At 40.1% G+C, this 17452-nt stretch overlaps 1 protein-coding gene across 1 annotated transcript in view; it reads right to left on the reverse strand.

Annotated features, from left to right (window-relative positions):
- RRAGB (Ras related GTP binding B) overlaps window positions 1-7019 on the reverse strand; it is a 71168-nt gene extending 64149 nt beyond the window's left edge. Inside the window, exons 1-2 of the mRNA XM_056130044.1 lie at window positions 6894-7019; window positions 6026-6098 (exon numbers count right to left, since the gene is read on the reverse strand). Coding sequence (XP_055986019.1) covers window positions 6026-6098; window positions 6894-6985 — 165 coding nt within the window. The 5' untranslated portion in view covers window positions 6986-7019. The remainder of the gene's footprint in view (window positions 1-6025; window positions 6099-6893) is intronic.
- Window positions 7020-17452: the final 10433 nt, after the last annotated feature.

Consider the following 17452-nt stretch of genomic DNA (forward strand, 5'->3'; position numbering starts at 1 on the left):
TACAGCAGGAAGAAATCACACTCTTAAATGTACACGCACCTAATGAGGGAACAGCTAAATATTTAAAACAACTGCTAACAGATTTTAAGGAGGACATCACTACCAACACAATAGTACTTGGAGACTTCAACATCGCCTTATCACCTCTGGATAGATCAACAAGAACAAAACCCAGCAAGGAATTATTGGCTTTGAAAGAAGTAAGAGAAGAGAAAGGGCTTATGGACTTATACAGGGATTTACACCCAAAAAAGAAAGAATAAACATTCTTCTCCAGCGCGCACGGAACATTTTCCAAAATAGATCATGTGCTAGGACACAAAACATACCTCAACAGAATCAGGAAGATAGAAAGAGTATCAGCCATCTTTTCAGACCGTGATGCACTGAGGATAGAAGTGAATCACACAAAGACACGGAGAACCAAATCAAACACCTGGAAATTAAACAACTCGATGCTGAACAATGAGTGGGTCAGGAACGAAGTCAAGGATGAAGTCAAAAGATACCTGGAAACAAATGAGAATGAAGACACAAACTACCAGAACTTATGGGATGCAGCGAAAGCTGTATTAAGGGGAAAATTTATAGCTCTGCAAGCATATCTTAGGACTGTAGAAACGGTGCACATAAACAACTTGACCTCACAGCTCAAGACCTTAGAAAAGGATCAACAGAAAGAGCCTAAATCAGGCAGAAGGAAAGAGATCATAAAACTTAGAGCAGAAATCAACGAAATGGAAAACAAAGAAACAATCCGAAAGATCAATGAAACCAAGAGCTGGTTATTCGAGAAAATAAATAAAATAGATAAACCACTAGCAACACTCACAAAGAAAGAGAGAGAGAACCCTAATAAATCGAATCAGAAATAAGAATGGGGATATCACAACAGAAACTAAAGAAATTCAAGAGATCATCAGAGACTACTTTGAAAGTCTGTATGCCACGAAACACGAGAACCTGAAAGAAATGGATAAATTCCTGGATTCCTACCATCTCCCAAAGCTGAAGCAAGAAGATATAGAGTACCTGAATAGACCTATTCACATCAAGGAAATTGAAACTGTAATCAAAAGTCTTCCCAAAAACAAAAGCCCAGGCCTAGACGGATTTACTAGCGAATTTTTCCAAACATTTAAAGAGGACATATTGCCAGTACTTCTCAAGCTTTTCCAGGAAATTGAAGAAACAGAAACTCTACCAAACAGCTTGTATGAAGCCCATATCTCTCTAATACCAAAAGGAAACAAAGACACCGCAAGAAATGAAAACTACAGGCCAATATCCCTGATGAACACGGATGCGAAGATTCTCAACAAAATACTAGCCAATAGAATACAACAACTCATCAAAAAGATCATACATCATGACCAAGTGGGATTCATCCCAGGGATGCAAGGATGGTTCAACATTCGGAAATCAATCAACATAATCCATCATATCAAAAAAGAAAAGATAAAAATCATATGATCATATCAATAGACGCAGAGAAAGCTTTTGACAAGATCCAGCACCCATTCATGATGAAAACCCTTGCCAAAATGGGGATAGAGGGGACTTTCCTCAATATAGTTAAAGCCATCTACCACAAACCTACAGCAAACATCATCCTCAATGGGGAAAAACTGAGACCCTTCCCCCTAAGGTCAGGGACGAGACAAGGATGCCCACTCTCTCCACTACTGTTCAATATAGTACTGGAAGTACTTGCAATAGCGATTAGGCAAGAAAAAGATATTAAGGGCATCCAGGTAGGGAAAGAAGAAATTAAGCTCTCACTATTCGCAGATGACATGATACTATACTTAGAGAACCCTAAAGCCTCTACCAAGAAACTCCTAGAAACAATAGGCTTGTATAGTAAAGTGGCAGGCTATAAAATCAATACCCAAAAATCCATGGCATTCCTATATGCAAATAGTGAAAGAGAAGAAAGTGACATCAAGAAAACAATCCCATTCACAACTGTGCCCCAGAAAATCAAGTATCTAGGAATCAGCTTAACTAAGGAAGTAAAGGACCTGTACAAAGAAAACTACAAAACGCTACTTCAGGAAATAAAAGAGGACACGAGTAAATGGAAAAATATCCCGTGTTCATGGATGGGGAGAATCAACATCATCAAAATGGCAATACTTCCCAAAGCACTGTACAAATTCAATGCAATCCCTATAAGGATACCCATGACATTCTTCAAAGAAATGGAGCAAACATTCCTGAAATTTATATGGAACAATAAGCCCCCAGGAATAGCTAAAGCAATTCTTGGGAAAAAGAAAATGGGAGGAATCAACCTCCCTAACTACAAACTCTACTACAAGGCAGTAATAATTAAAACAGCATGGTACTGGAACAAAAGCAGAGCTGCAGACCAATGGAACAGAGTTGAATATACTGACATTTCCTCCCAAACATATAATCATCTAATCTTTGATAAGGGGGCAAGAAAAGTGAAATGGAGCAGGGAAAGCCTCTTCAATAAACTGTGCTGGCAAAATTGGACGGCGACATGAAAAAAAGTGGGCTCAGATCTCTGCCTAACACCATGCACAAAAGTAAGATCGAAATGGATTTATGACCTCAACATAAGACCAGAATCCATAATGTTTATTGAAGACAAAGTCGGCAAAACTCTCCATGATATTTAAGGTAATGATATCTTCAAAGATGTCACGCCACTGGCCGAGCAAGTGAAAACAGAGCTAGACAAATGGGACTATCTTAAACTAAGAAGCTTCTGCACCTCCAAAGAAACAGTGACCAAAATACAAAGACAGCCTACAGAATGGGAAAGGATATTCACCAAGTACTCATTCGACAAGGGGTTGATATCAAGGATATACAAGGTACTGGTTAAACTACACAAGAAGAAATCACCCAACCCCATCAAAATATGGGGTGAGGAAATGAACAGAAACTTTCGCAAAGAAGAAATTCGAATGGCAAAAAGGCACATGAGAAAATGCTCTACATCACTAATCATCAGAGAGATGCAGATCAAAACCACAATGAGATATCATTTCACACCACAGAGACTGGCCCACATCCACAAGAACAAAAGCAACCAATGCTGGCGTGGATGTGGTGAGAAACGGACCCTCCTTCACTGCTGGTGGGAATGCAGGCTGGTCCAACCCTTTTGGAAAACAGTATGGACGACTCTCGAAAAATTAGAATTTGATCTGCTATTTGACCCAGCTATAGCACTCCTGGGAATATATCCCAGAGAGGCAAAAAGGTATAGTCGAAGTGACATCTGCACTTGTTTGTTCATTGCAGCACTCTTTACAATAGCCAGAATCTGGAAAAAATCTGAGTGCCCAAGAGCAGATGACTGGTTAAAGAAACTTTGGTACATTTACACAATGGAGTACTATGTAGCTGTTAGAAAAGATGAAGTTATGAAATTTACATACAAGTGGTACTACATGGAATGTATTCTGTTAAGTGAAATGAGTCAGAAAGAGCGGGATAGACACAGAAAGATTGCATTCATCTGGGGAACATAAAGCAACAAAAAGGGAGACTAACACCCAGGAATGGCTGAGATTAGTACCAGGAATTTTGCTCCATGAATGGAAGGCCAGCCACACGTTCTAGGTGAAAAGGAAGCTCAGATAGAGAAGAGAGCACCAAATGAAGGGTGTTGTGAGGACCCTCCCAGGGTGGGAGAAGCATGCTAAAAGTAATCTATAGACCAAACATGATTGCCACTCAATGCCTCTCTTGCAAATCACAGTACCCAAAAGAAGAGAGAGAGAACAAAGGGGAATGCCCTGCCACAGAGGCAGGGTGGAACGGGGGGTTGGGGAGTGGGAGGGATGCTGGGACCCGTGGTGATGGATGACGGGCACTGTTGGAGGGATGGGCACTCCATGGCACTCTTATTCCACTGGAAAGACCATAGTGCATTACAATTATCCAACTATCTTTAATCTGTCCTTCACAAGATTCTGAACTAACTCATCAATTGCAGGGAGAGTTGCCTTTGTAGCTCTAGTGCCTAGCATATAACAGACACTCAAAATATGTTTGCAAAAAATCAACAGTCTAAACAAAGATGAAAGATAAGTATTTGAACAGAGAAATTATCCAGTGAAGAGTAGTTTTACAAAGAACAGCTTTCATGTCAATGTCAACTTTCTTGATTTTTTTGTTTTTGGCCATACCCTCTAGTGCTCAGGGCTTACTCCTAATTCTATGGTCAGGAATCACTCCTGACAGTGCTCAGGGTTCTGTATGTGGTGCCATGGATCAAACCCGGGTCAGACATATGCAAGATAAACTCCTAACTCGCTGTACTATCTCTCTAGTTCTTAATATTACCATATAATAGAGAGAAAAATTAAAGATGATTTAATTCTTACCGTAGGAAGAAAGTTGGAAGACTTTCAAGTTTTTTTAAACGTAAAATTTACGAACTATATTTCCAATTGCCACATTTTTGAAATAAATGATTATATATTCTATCAAAATCCTAAGATATTTTATGAAAAAAATAGTTATATATAAGGGGTTATTGATGAAAATGCATTATACTCAGGCAAAATTTAATCTTGTTATTTGGCTATAAAATTTTATATCATTAAGAAAATATTACTGGTGGACCAGTCTAAATCGTTAGGGATTTTCCTTTTTCTTTTTTCTTTTGGGGGGCTTTTTTGGGTTACACCTGGAAATGCACAGAGGTTACTCCTGGTGGTGCTCGGGGGACTATATGGGATGCTGGGAATCGAACCCGGGTCGACCGTGTGCCAGGCAAATGCCTTACCCGCTGTACTATAGCTCCAGCCCCTCATTAGGGATTTTTCAATAGTTTAATGCATCCTTATTGATTGCAACATTAGAGGCTCATCAAGAGCATTCCTTTAGTGAACTCGATTATTAGGTGACATTGGACATCTTTTTTTTAACAAAATCTTGGGTTGGAGCAATAGCACCGAGGGTAGGGCAGCGGGTAGGGCGGCGGGTAGAGCATTTGCCTTGCGAGTGGCCGACCCGGGTTCGATTCCTTCGCCCCTCTCAGAGAGCCTGGCAAGTATCTCGCCCGCACGGCAGAGCCTGGCAAGCTACCCATGACATATTTTATATGCCAAAAACAGTAACAACAAGTCTCACAATTTGTTATGAGACATTAGTTACTGGTGCCCGCTCATGCAAATCAATGTACAATGGGAGGACAGGGCTACAGTGCTACATAACTTACCCCAATTATAATTATAAAGGGCTTATTAAAGCCAACTTTGTCAAATCCTAATATAAGTGTTTTTGTTCTACACTCATTTGTTCATACAAACTTCAAACAACTTTATTAGGTAAGTAATATCACTATTTTACAAATGAAGAAACTGAAGTCCTAAAGATTCCTTAAATTTTCTCCAGAGCTGTTTCCTTATTGATGTAGCCTCCCATGGTGGAGGCTATTATGGAAATCACAGAAGAGCACACACATTCTAAAAGGTTTAACTCATAAAACTTTCCACATTGAAAGAAAAATTGAATTTTGCGTTCAACATAAATATGTAAGAAGAGAACCATGTCATGTGTATATAGCTTGTTTAAAATAAAAAATAACTTGTAAATTTGAAGATAAGCATTTGCACAGCTACCTTAGGGTGCACAGGTATGACGGATGGTTTAGTCAAGAACATATTTTTAAAGGGCATAGTATGCAATGAAGTCATTTGGATTCTATTATTTGGGAGGTTGTGAACAGGGATTGTGTGTGTCTGTGTTACTGGTGGTACTCAAAGTTTACTCCTGGTGAGGCTTGGGAACCACATGAGGTGCTGGAGATCTAATCCAGGGTATCCACATGAAGGGCAAGTGCCCTACCCAATGTAGTATCACTCTGGTCGACGTTGTGAATATTTTTAAACATGTGAAAGATCTGGTTAGATTTATATTCCAGAGATAAATCTAATAGAAACTAAGGGGACAGAGTCAGGAAGAACATTCAGTTTTCTGTCCTGGGAAGATGGTATAGATAAAGACAATAAACATATTGAAAGTAAATACTTACCTTTACCTTTATGTTTCTGATTGGACTAACACTTCTTACCTTTTTCTTCATAGCTGTGTTTGGTAGCACCCATCTGCAGATATAAATCAGAAGACAATTTTCATGATTGGACTGTTTTAGAAATCAAAATAAAAATATATTCACATATATGAATACATAGAGAGAGGTGCAAAAAAGCATATTTAACACAACAGCCAAATACAGCTGTGTTGCACCCCAGATTAATTAGTCCACATTTTCCTAAATTATAAAATTGGGTTGCAGTTGCCTATTTCTTAATTATGTGAAAGCCCTACAGAAATTTATTTAGGAATATCAAAGACCCATTAAAATACAAAATTCAATTTTCATCATTTTAAAAAGTTTATGAGTAGCATATAGAAGCGTTTTAATAAATCTGTCATTTAAAAAGTACTCTGTATCAGCCTATTTTAAAAATAGCCTCAGTCCTTCAGTTGTCCTTTCAAGTCATTTCACTCATCACAAGCACAAAGTATATTTAAAAATCTTAAATTCGGGTACACACTGGCACAGAAAGTACTAGCAAATTACTGATTTTCACTTCAAAGCGAGAACTCCTCCTAACCAATATTCAGCATGATAGCGTCAAATCTACTTTACTGTCAATTCAAGGCAACTTACGACTACCTCCTCAGTTCGAACACCCCTCATCTCAAATCTCTTACCAAGGATTGTTTCTGCCGAGCTAGTCTGCATTCCTGCTTATCCTACCCTCAAAATCATAATATCATTTAACCTTACTGGTAAACTGAAGCAAGTTATATGGGTGGGGTGTTCTAATTCACAATATTCTATCTGGAAAGTTCCCCCCTCCCCTTCCAGGTTTAACATAATACCCTTCACCCACCCAAGCGATCCTTCTGGTTCCCATATGGGAGGATCCATTCTTGACCCCATATTCTCTTTCTCCATTTTTTTCTCAGAGTCAGATTCTTCCATTGTGCAACAAGTTCTTTTCGGTCCCTTCTAAATTCGCAGTACTCTTCCTGCTTTCCCCCCACCTCCCCTTGTTCACCCACTCAGATGCCTATTTTCATTATCTGTGACCCTTAGGCCGTTTCTATTCTTGCCTTGCCTCCGCCTTTGTCCACTGGGGGGCTGCTTTCCCCACAGTTACCTTTACCTCCCGGAAACTTGGTCTCAATGCACGGACGAGGTGGCTCACTCAAAGGTTAAGTAATTCTGTGGTGCAAAGGAAAGATGGAGGCTGAGAGCGAAAGCGGGGAGGAGAGTATTCGCCTTGGCAGTAGCCCTCCCAGGTTTCAAAACCCAAAAGGGACTTCACTCGCAAAAAAACGTAGGAGCGGTGGAGTTGACAGAGCTGACCCACGCGGTAAGCACAAGATGACAAATGCCTCACTACTCCTTATTCCTGAGCCTGTACACCCAACTGAGCCCACTGTTGCAGTGGATAGGATGTATTCACACGCCTTTCCAGAGCGCAGGTGCCTAACCATCGCCACAGTACTGCAGGCCAAGATCACGTGGGCACCTGCCTTAAATTCTGTCATGTGACTGCAGCTACCCAAGGGGTGGGTGGACGGGGGCGGGGGTGGGGGCGGCGGTGAGCCGTAGAGACTAAGCAGAGAAAGACAGAGTACCCGCCTGCAGCCATTACGTGCTTCACTCACACACAAATTTGCAAACCATACCAGGAGGAAACTTGCGTTGAAGGGAAATCAGCCACAAAGCCCGCCTTGGAGAATGAAAGGAGACGGTTACAAATTCAGTGCTTCAAGGAAAGTCTTTTACTTCCATTTCACCCTTACCAGTTTTCTGTATGGAAAAACAAGCTTTGTTCTGTTTTCCTTTTTTTTAATTTATTAATCACTGTAAGCTTGTAATTAGGTAAATTGATACATTAAAGTTATTACAAGTTTTTTTCAAGTCACTTAGTAACTTCACAGGCAAAGTTGTTATTGCTGGAATCAAGGATTCATCCAGGATTTGGGGACACATCCAGGATTTGGGGGCCTGCTTTCCTGTTTAAAACTAGAAGAAAATGAAATAAATTCTCTATAACATAATAAGCTGTCTGTAGGTTAAGTTGAAAATGGATAACTGAAGGACTACTGGTAGGTATATCCATACTACCAGGGATTAAAAAGTTAACTTGATACATGTCAACCCCTTCCTAAAAACTATAATATGGTTATACCTACCAGTTTTCCTGAGGGGTTGGGGAGGAACTGAAGAAGCAACTTCCTTCTCTACAATTTAGAGGGGTCAGAGTTCAGGAAGTGGTAGGCTGTTGCTTTTCATCTTAAACCCATTTGTGCTATATGTACAACGTATACATATATATAGATACATTCATATATATAATAAGTAATTGAAGGAAGGAAGGGAGGAAAGAGTGAGTACAGAGAAATAGTAATGTTGTCCTGGCTTGAGCCTCGAATGAACAGAGAGACAGTTCAGGATAAGATAGTGTGTTTATTAGAAGCTCTGAACTGAGGACCCCCAAGTCAGAGGAGAAAGAGATTTGGAGCCTCGTTTGCTGAGAGGGTCTCTCTTTTATCCTCTAAAAGTGGGCTATAAACTACATACATTCTTATCAATGCAAGAGGAGATACAGAGGTAATTGGCAAAAAAAATAATTAATGTATCTTTTTCACATAGTATGGCCTTCAGGCGTTCAAAAAGAAACCAGCCAGTTTCAGTATATCTAGCCCATTTTGCGCGGCGTTCAGGTGCTTTTTCCCGTGCACTCCCATTAAGTCTCTCAAGCCCAGTGCACTCCCATTCGTCTGGTGAGCTGGTGGAACCTTAACTCACTTTATGGGGCTCACTCAGTTGATTGGCATCATAAAAAGGAACGCTCCCCCAGCCTTCTCTTGTTTAACGAGAAGGGTCAGTTAAGTGGTCAGTCCCCATTAGATTTTCTTAATTTTTGCTGCGCTTTCATAATTCTCATTACATACAGCTTCTTATTTGTCATTACAGCATATAGTTGCTTATAGCAGTTACCAGATTTGATCCCAACACTGCATATGATCTCATCGTCCAATTCCCTCACTCACCCAGGAAATTCTAGGAATGATCCCTGAGCACAGAGCCAGGAGTAAGCCTTGAGCACAGGTGGGTGTGACCTGGCAAAAGAACATAGAGCATAGGAGGGAGAAGAGCTAGTTCTCAGTGTGAGCAAAGAGAGGAAAATGAAATATTATTCACTGTAATGTCCCAAATGAAATGTAATGAAGGAACCAATAGAGGAACCCAGGCATACAGGACCCGGGCTGAGATCTCCAAGCCTGCTTGGATCGCGACTGGGCCTCCCCCACCCAGATCCCCCATCTTCTAGTAGGTAGGCGTTACATCCACCAACTTCCCCTGGCTCCGTGTTATCTCATCAACAACCAAGACCCAGAGACTATAAAACCCAGTTCCCGGAATGCGGCTGCGCGACCTCTTATTATCTAGTTCTTACTCTTGGAGAACCCGGCAGGCTACTGAGAATATTCTGCCTGCACGGCAGAGTCTGGCAAACTCCCCATGGCATATTCGATATGCCAAAACTCAGTAAGAACGATGGGTCTCATTCCACTGACCCTGAAAGAGCCTCGATTGTGGCACTTTTTAAAATCTCAGGGTTAGGACGAAGGAGATGTTACTGGTGCCTGCTCGAAGAAATCAACGAACAATGGGATGACAGTGATACATTAATGTACCAAGTGTATTTGCTAGCTGGTAGTTATCTAAGTTAGAAATCTGTCTTCGTGACCAAAGAGCAGATAAAGTGCTTGCTTTGCACAGGGCCAACCAGGTTCCATTCCTGTCATCACATATGATCCTCGAAATCTGCCAAGAGTGATCTGAGAGCAGAGACAGGAGCTTGCCCTGAGTACAGGCAGGTGTGGCACTGAAACAACAACAACAACAACAACAACAACAAAAAGAAATCTATCTTCCACAGACTGGAAGACTATTCTTCGTGGTGATATTTCAAAGGAAGAAGCAGAAGGACAATACAGGAGATAAGACAGTTTCTTCATACTCAGCTGCTTCTGCTGACTCTGGTTCGTTCTTGGCACCATATATAGTCCCTTGAACACCTGACCAGGCATCACCTGAGCATAGAGCCAGAAATAGTCCCTGAGGAACATCTGAAGGGTGTGACCACCAAATCACACACACATATACACATACACATACACACACTAAGCCCTCCCTAACATCTCAAAGGAATATCTTTCAAGTTCTTGAGAATGATACCAAATTTTAAGTTACATATTCAAAATTTTTAAATGCTCTAGGAAAAGTTACAGGATACTATCATCAGGTTATAACTTTGCAGTGTTTAACTTTATCAGGTAGATATTTTAATAGGAGTTAGGTTAAGAGGCAACTAGGGATCATCTGAGGGGATGGCACATCTCTTGGTGCAATAGTTTAGACAAACAGGCGCTAAGAGTTCTGGAATTATCATCACTCCCCTTTACTACAATCTATCTTCCTGTATTTAATGCTTCTTTTTTTGTTCCAGATATTATACTATCTGGCCTGAATAATTTTAATAGCCTCTTAAGTGATTTTTCCTAAAATAGAAGCTCTAAAATAGGAGTGGGTGGTATGATCTTTAGTTATTCACTCACAAAAAGCATTCAGTGTAAGTGCAATGTTCTTACTATATAAAGACATCATTTAGACGTTTTCTCCAACCTCCACTACCACTAAGTTCAAAATGCCAAATCACTCCCCAAAACCACTATCTTATAGAAATGTATTGTTTCTCTGTTGCAAGTCTCTCTTTTGCCCTCCTCCAAATGATGCATTTTCCCTACACTCTTTGGGTAATCGTTTTTAAAGCATCAGTAAGAAAAGGCCATTTTTTTCTGATTTTCATTCTGCCCACAATTTAAGGGAAGAATTCTTCAATAAAATTATGTGGCCTAAGAGAACATCTAAAAACTCTTACTTTCTCCCTCAATAACCATAAGAAATAGATTCATAAAGGTAATAAGAATGGGGGCAGAGGCAGGTAGTGGAGAAGAATGAAGGGGAAAAGAGGTAGGGAAAAAAGCAATTAGTGTAGGGGCAGAAGAAAGGCATTTTAAACATAGTAAGTGACCAAAGTTTGATCCAAAAATGTTGAATAAGACAGGTGGTACATGAATTCATAGATTTTTAAGATTCTGATTTCCACCCAAATATCCCTGGGATATCTTTCTACATTGCCATTGCAGACTCTTACATAGATAGGAGATGAGCATATAATTTTTGAATTAGTGTTTTTATATTCTTAGAATATCTGGATCATATGGTAGCTCTATTTTAATTTTTATTCTATTTTTATATTTAAAATCGATAGCTTTATTTAGCTTTGTCCACTTATAACACATCATATAAAATATTTATTTATATGTTTCATATATGCTCCCTGCTCCAAGAAGAAAGTAAGTTCCACTGACAGCGGGAATTCTAATCTTTCAGTACCCAGCACAGTGTCTTACACTGTCTTTAAAAAATAAAAAAGGGCGGTTGGAGTGATAGTACAGCGGGTAGGTCGTTGCCTTGCACTCAGCCAAACCGGGTTTGATTCCCAGCATCCCATGTGGTCCCTTAAGCACCGCCAGGAGTGATTCCTGAGTGTAGAGCCAGGAGTAACCCCTGTGCATCGCCGGGTATGACCCAAAAAGCAAATATAAATAAATAAATAACATTTTACAAACTAGTTGAATGAATTTTACATTTTGTGTAAACTGAGGATATCATTTTTGGCAAAGATTAATACTGACATAATTTATTATCCCTAGAATTAATCAATTAGAAATTTTTAAATAGATACAATACCATTGGTTTAAAATATTTTTGTTTGTGGAGGTAGAGCTGTATGGATAAATAGGAGAATATATCTCACAGTCTAGTTGTCCTAATTATTACTAGCTTAAAATTCCTATTGTAGATTATAATTATTTTATTTATTTATTTTTAATTTTTTAGAGCATTGCAATGCTATTCATGATTGAATTTCAGTCATACAGTATTCCAACACCCATTCCTCCACCAGTGTACATTTCCCAGCACCAGTATCGTCAGGATCACTCCCATCCCCCCCTCACCCCCCAATCCTTGCCTGCCTCTGCCTCTTTGGCAGGCGATTTTTTTCTCTCTCTCTCTTTCCTTTTAGGCATTGTGGTTTGCAATATTGATACTGAAAGATTATCAAGAATATCCCTTACCTACTTTTAATCCTCAGCTCTTGTCCAGTGTGATCATTCCCAACTAATGTTGTCATGTAGGACTCTTCTCTATCTTACCTACCCTCAGACGCTCACATGATTGTGGTTAGATCCAACTATTAACCAGCATCAGACCAGAATCCATAAGGTACATTAAAGTAAAGGTCAGCAAAACTCTCCACGATATTGAAGCTAAAGGTATCTTCAAAGATGAAATGCCAACCAAGTTAAAGCAGAGATACACAAATTAGATTATTTTAAACTAAGAAGGTTCTGAAACTCAAAAGAAATAGTGACCAGGATACAAAGAAAGCCTACAAAATGGGAAAGGATATTCACTCAATACCCTTCTGATAAGGCGTTAGTAACAAAGATATACAAGGCACTGGTTGAACTATACAAGAAAAAAATCCAATCCCACCAGAAAATGGGGCAATGTCATGAACAGAAACTTTCTCAAAGAAGAAATTCGAATGGCCAAAAGTCACATGAAAAAATGCTACATCACTAATCATCAGCGAGATGCAGATCAAACCAACAATGATAAATCATCTCAACACCACAGAGACTGGCACACATCCAAGAGAACACAAGCAACCGGTATTGGCGTGGATGTGGGGAGAAAGGGACTCTCCTTCATTGTTGGTGGGAATACTGACTGGTCCAGCCTTTTGGGTAAACAATATGAACATCCCTCAAAAAACTAAAAATTGCTCTCCCATTTGACCCAGCAATACAATTTCTAGGCATATACCATGGGGGCCCAAAAAGAAAATAGCAGGAACACCATCTGCACCGCTACATTCATTCAGCAATGTTCACCATAGCAAGAATCTGGAAACAACCTGAGTGCCCAAGAACAGATGAATGGGTAAAGAAACTCCGGCACATTTACACAATGGAATACTATGCAGCTATCAGGTAAATGAAGTCATGATATTCGCCTATAAATGGATGGACATCAAGAGTATCATGCTGAATACCACTCCTGGGAATATATCCCAGAGAGGCAAAAAAAAGTATAGTCGAAGTGACATCGGCACTTGTTTGTTCATTGCAGCACTCTTTACAATAGCCAGAATCTGGAAAAAACCTGAGTGCCCGAGAACAGATGACTGGTTAAAGAAACTTTGGTACATTTACACAATGGAGTACTATATAGCTGTTAGAGAAGATGAAGTCATGAAATTTACATACAAGTGGTACTACATGGAAAGTATCATGTTAAGCGAAATGAGTCAGAAAGAGCGGGATAGACACAGGAAGATTGCATTCATCTGGGGAACATAAGGTAACAAAATAGGAGACTAACACCCAAGAATGGCCAAGATTAGTACCAGGAATTTTGCTCCATGGCTTGGAGGCCAGCCACACATGCTAGGGGAAAAGGCAGCTCAGATAGAGAAGGGAGCACCAAATAAAGGGTGTTGGGAGGATCCTTCCAGGATGGGAGAATCACGCTGAAAGTAGTCTATATACCAAACAGGATTGCCACTCAATGGCTCTTTTGCAAATCACAACACACAAAAGGAGAGAGAGAACAAAGGGGAATGCCCTGCCACAGAGGCAGGGTGGGATGGGGGGGATTGGGGTAGGAGGGATACTGGCATCCATGGTGCTGGGAAATGGGCACTGGTGGAGGGATGGGTATTTGATCATTGTATAATTGAAACCCAAGCACAAAATTTGTAAGTCTACAACTGTACCTCATGGTCTCTCACTAATAAAAATTAAATAAATAAATAAATAAAGATTCAAACACACACAAAAATAAAATAAAGGTATGAACTGGATAAAAAAAGAGTATCATGCTGAGTGAAATGAGTCAAAGGAAAAGGACTTTGTGGTATACCACATTCATTTGTGGTATATAAAAAATATATAGGGGCTCGAGTGATAGCACATTGGGTAGGGCGTTTGCCTTGCACGTGTCTGACCTGGGTTCAATTTGATTCCCAGCATCCCATATTTTCTCCTAAATACCGCCAGGAGTAATTCCTGAGTGCATGAGCCAGGAGTACTCACTGTGCATCGGCTAGTGTGACCCCAAAGAAGAATACTCATGGCCAGAGTAAACAGGGATTAGGAGAACTGGCCTATTTTAATTTTAAAAGAAATATGTAAATAGCTATATTGTTTTCCTTAGAGGTTGAACAAGTCTATAACCCCACCAAACAGTGAATGAGGGTTCCTTTTTAATCATACCCACCCACACTGGTTGTTTCTGTACTGGTTGTTCTAGGCTTCTAAAATATGCTCCACTCTCACTGCTGTGGGGTGTTTTGTTGTTTTAATTTGCAATTCACTGATAAATATCAGTGATGATGATTATTTTTTGCTTTTTTCTTCTTGGGTCACACTCGATGATGCACAGGGGTTACTCCTGGCTCTGCACTCAGGAATTACTCCTGGCGATACTCAGGGGACCATATGGGATGCTGGGAATCGATCCCAGGTCAGCTGCGTGCAAGGCAAATACCCTAACCACTCTGCTATTGCTCCAGCCTCCTGATGATTATTTTTCATGTGTCTCTTGTCGATTTATTTGTCTTCCTTGGGGAAGTTTCTGCTCATCTCTTCTGCTCATATTTTGATTTTTCTTGTTAGCTGCTGAGTTTTGTGAATAAGCTATATTACTTGGATATTAGCTCTTTGTCACATGTATTGTATGCAATATTTTTTCATTCAGTATAATATCTTTTTATATTAGTCATCTTTCTTTTGTAGTGCAGAAATTTTTTCCTTTGATGTATTCAATCCATGGGCTGGAGCGATAGGACAGCGGGTAGGGCGTTTGTCTTGCACGCGGCCGATCGGACCCACCTGGGTTTGATTCCTCTGCTCCTCTCGGAGAGCCTGGCAAGCTACAGAGAGTATCTCGCCCGCACAGCAAAACCTGGCAAGCTGCCAGTGACGTATTCAATATGTCAAACATAGTAACAACAAAGTCTCACAATGGAGATGTTACTGGGCCCGCTCAAACAAATCGATGAACAACGGGAGGACAGTGACAGTGACAGTATTCAATCCATGTTTGCTTTTTTCTTTACCAATGAAATTGAATCATCAATGATTCCCCTAAAATCAGTAACATAGGGTGATGTGACAGTGTTTTCTTTTATCTACACTATGCCTCATATCAAGATCTTTAGTTTTAATTTATTTTTTCTGTATGGTGTAAGTTAGAAGGTAATTAATTTTTCATAAACATTTCCCCAACATTTGTTGCAGAGCATTCTCCCTCCACTTTATGTGCTTGGCTGTTTTATCATCATTAAACTATTCAAGAAATCGGAGGATTTATTTCTATTTTGTTTGTGTCTTTGGCTTTTGTGTCACACCCAGTGATGCTCAGGGATTACTCCTGCTCTGCTGAGGGGGCCATATGGAATGCCAGGGATCTAACCTCGGTTAGCCGTGGGGTTTACCTTACCTTAGTTTGCCTTGCCTGCTCTACTATTGCTCAAGCCCCTGAGGGTTTTATTTCTGGACTATCCATTCTATTCCATTTGCCACTGTATATATTTTCAACCATTCAATCTGATAAAAAATCTAACATAAACTCCAAAGATCTAACAGAATATATGTTTCATTTTATTCTCTAAATGTGACGTCAGTCACATTTATCCTCAATTATAGCAATGGGATTACAATTCTCAAATGCAGTTCATAAATTCTCTGCCCCTACTCTCATATGCCTTTGCTTCTTCTCATAGCTCACTCTTAAACCCCCAAACACCCTAAGTTTATTCCTATAAGCCATTCCAAAGGCAGAACTTTTCTCCATACTCCAAACCCCTTGCTAGGAATGTAAGAAAATGACCTTACAATTAGGGCTAGAGCGGGTAGGTCGTTTGCCTTGCAAGCAGCCGACCTTGGTTCGATTCCTCCATCCCTTCCAGAGAGCCCGACAAGCTACCGAGAGTATCCCGCCCATATGGCAGAGCTAGCAAGCTTTCGGTGGCGTTTTCTATACGCCAAAAACAGTAACAAGTCTTGCTTCATGTTCCTGGAGCGAGCAGACGCCATTGGCCTATACTAGCATGCAACAGGGACGAATGGAGACATTACTGGTGCCCGCTCCAGCAAATCGATGAACAACGGGACAATAGTGCTAAAGTGCTACAGACCTCACAGTTTACTAGACTTAAACTGTAGTGAAAGTTCAGTTTCCTATCTAACATGTAAGGAACATAGAAGCACCATAGCATACTGACAACAGAAAAGTGGAGGAAACTGAAAAGCACCTAATCTTATATTCACCAGCAAAAATGCTATCGCCGGTAACTTGCTGCCCTTAAAATTGGAGAGATAGGCAGATACAGATAACAGTAACTCTCCAAAATGAAAACATGTGCACAGAAGCCTCTCCAAAGAACGACTGTTGGTGCAGCAAACACTCAAGAGTAATTGACAATTTATTGGAGACTTATTGTGAAGGACTTTGTGCATTAAGAATTCAGGGGCATTGTTGGAGGAAAGTGGACACTGGTGAAGGGATTTGTGCTGGAACATTATAGACATGAAATTCAATCGTGATTAACTTTTTAATTTACAACGATTCAATAAAGATAAAAGTGAAAACTGGGGGGCTGGAGCGATATTACAGAAAGTAGGGCGTTTGCCTTGCATGCGGCCGACCCAGGTTCTATTCCCAGCGTCCAATATGGTCCCCCGAGCACTGCCAGGAGCAATTCCTGAGTGCATGAGCCAGGAGTAAACCCTGTGCATCACCGGGTATGACTCAAAAAGAAAAAAAAAGTGAAAACTGCAGGGCATACCATTCATATAAAAACTGTTCATATGTTTGAGGGATTTTATCTCCAGAACACTACCAAGTTAACATAGTAAATATCAGAAGAAATTTCCCCACTCAAGGTATAAGTTGGTAGTTGGTAGTAAGTAAAAAAAAAAAAGTAACTGCTGTGTAAAACAGAAGAATATTCTGTTTGATACAAAGACTTCCCTCAAAAGGAATGCCTTAGCCTTCCACAAGGGGAAAAAAAAATACTTGAACTCAGACACTCTAGAGATCTTTTCTGACCTAAAGTGAAGATAATAATGTGAGAGTTACTGGTAAAATTCACAGTCTAAGGGAACAGGCTTATGAAAATCTGAAAAATATTTATAGGACTATAGATAACAGTACCTTCCCTGATTTTAACCACCGCCACAATATTAAAGACTTGTATGTAAAAGTTTATTTCATCCATTAAAATATTCC

The sequence above is a fragment of the Sorex fumeus genome, unplaced genomic scaffold (assembly GCF_029834395.1).
Source record: "Sorex fumeus unplaced genomic scaffold, SorFum_2.1 ptg000073l, whole genome shotgun sequence".
Taxonomy (NCBI): domain Eukaryota; kingdom Metazoa; phylum Chordata; class Mammalia; order Eulipotyphla; family Soricidae; genus Sorex; species Sorex fumeus.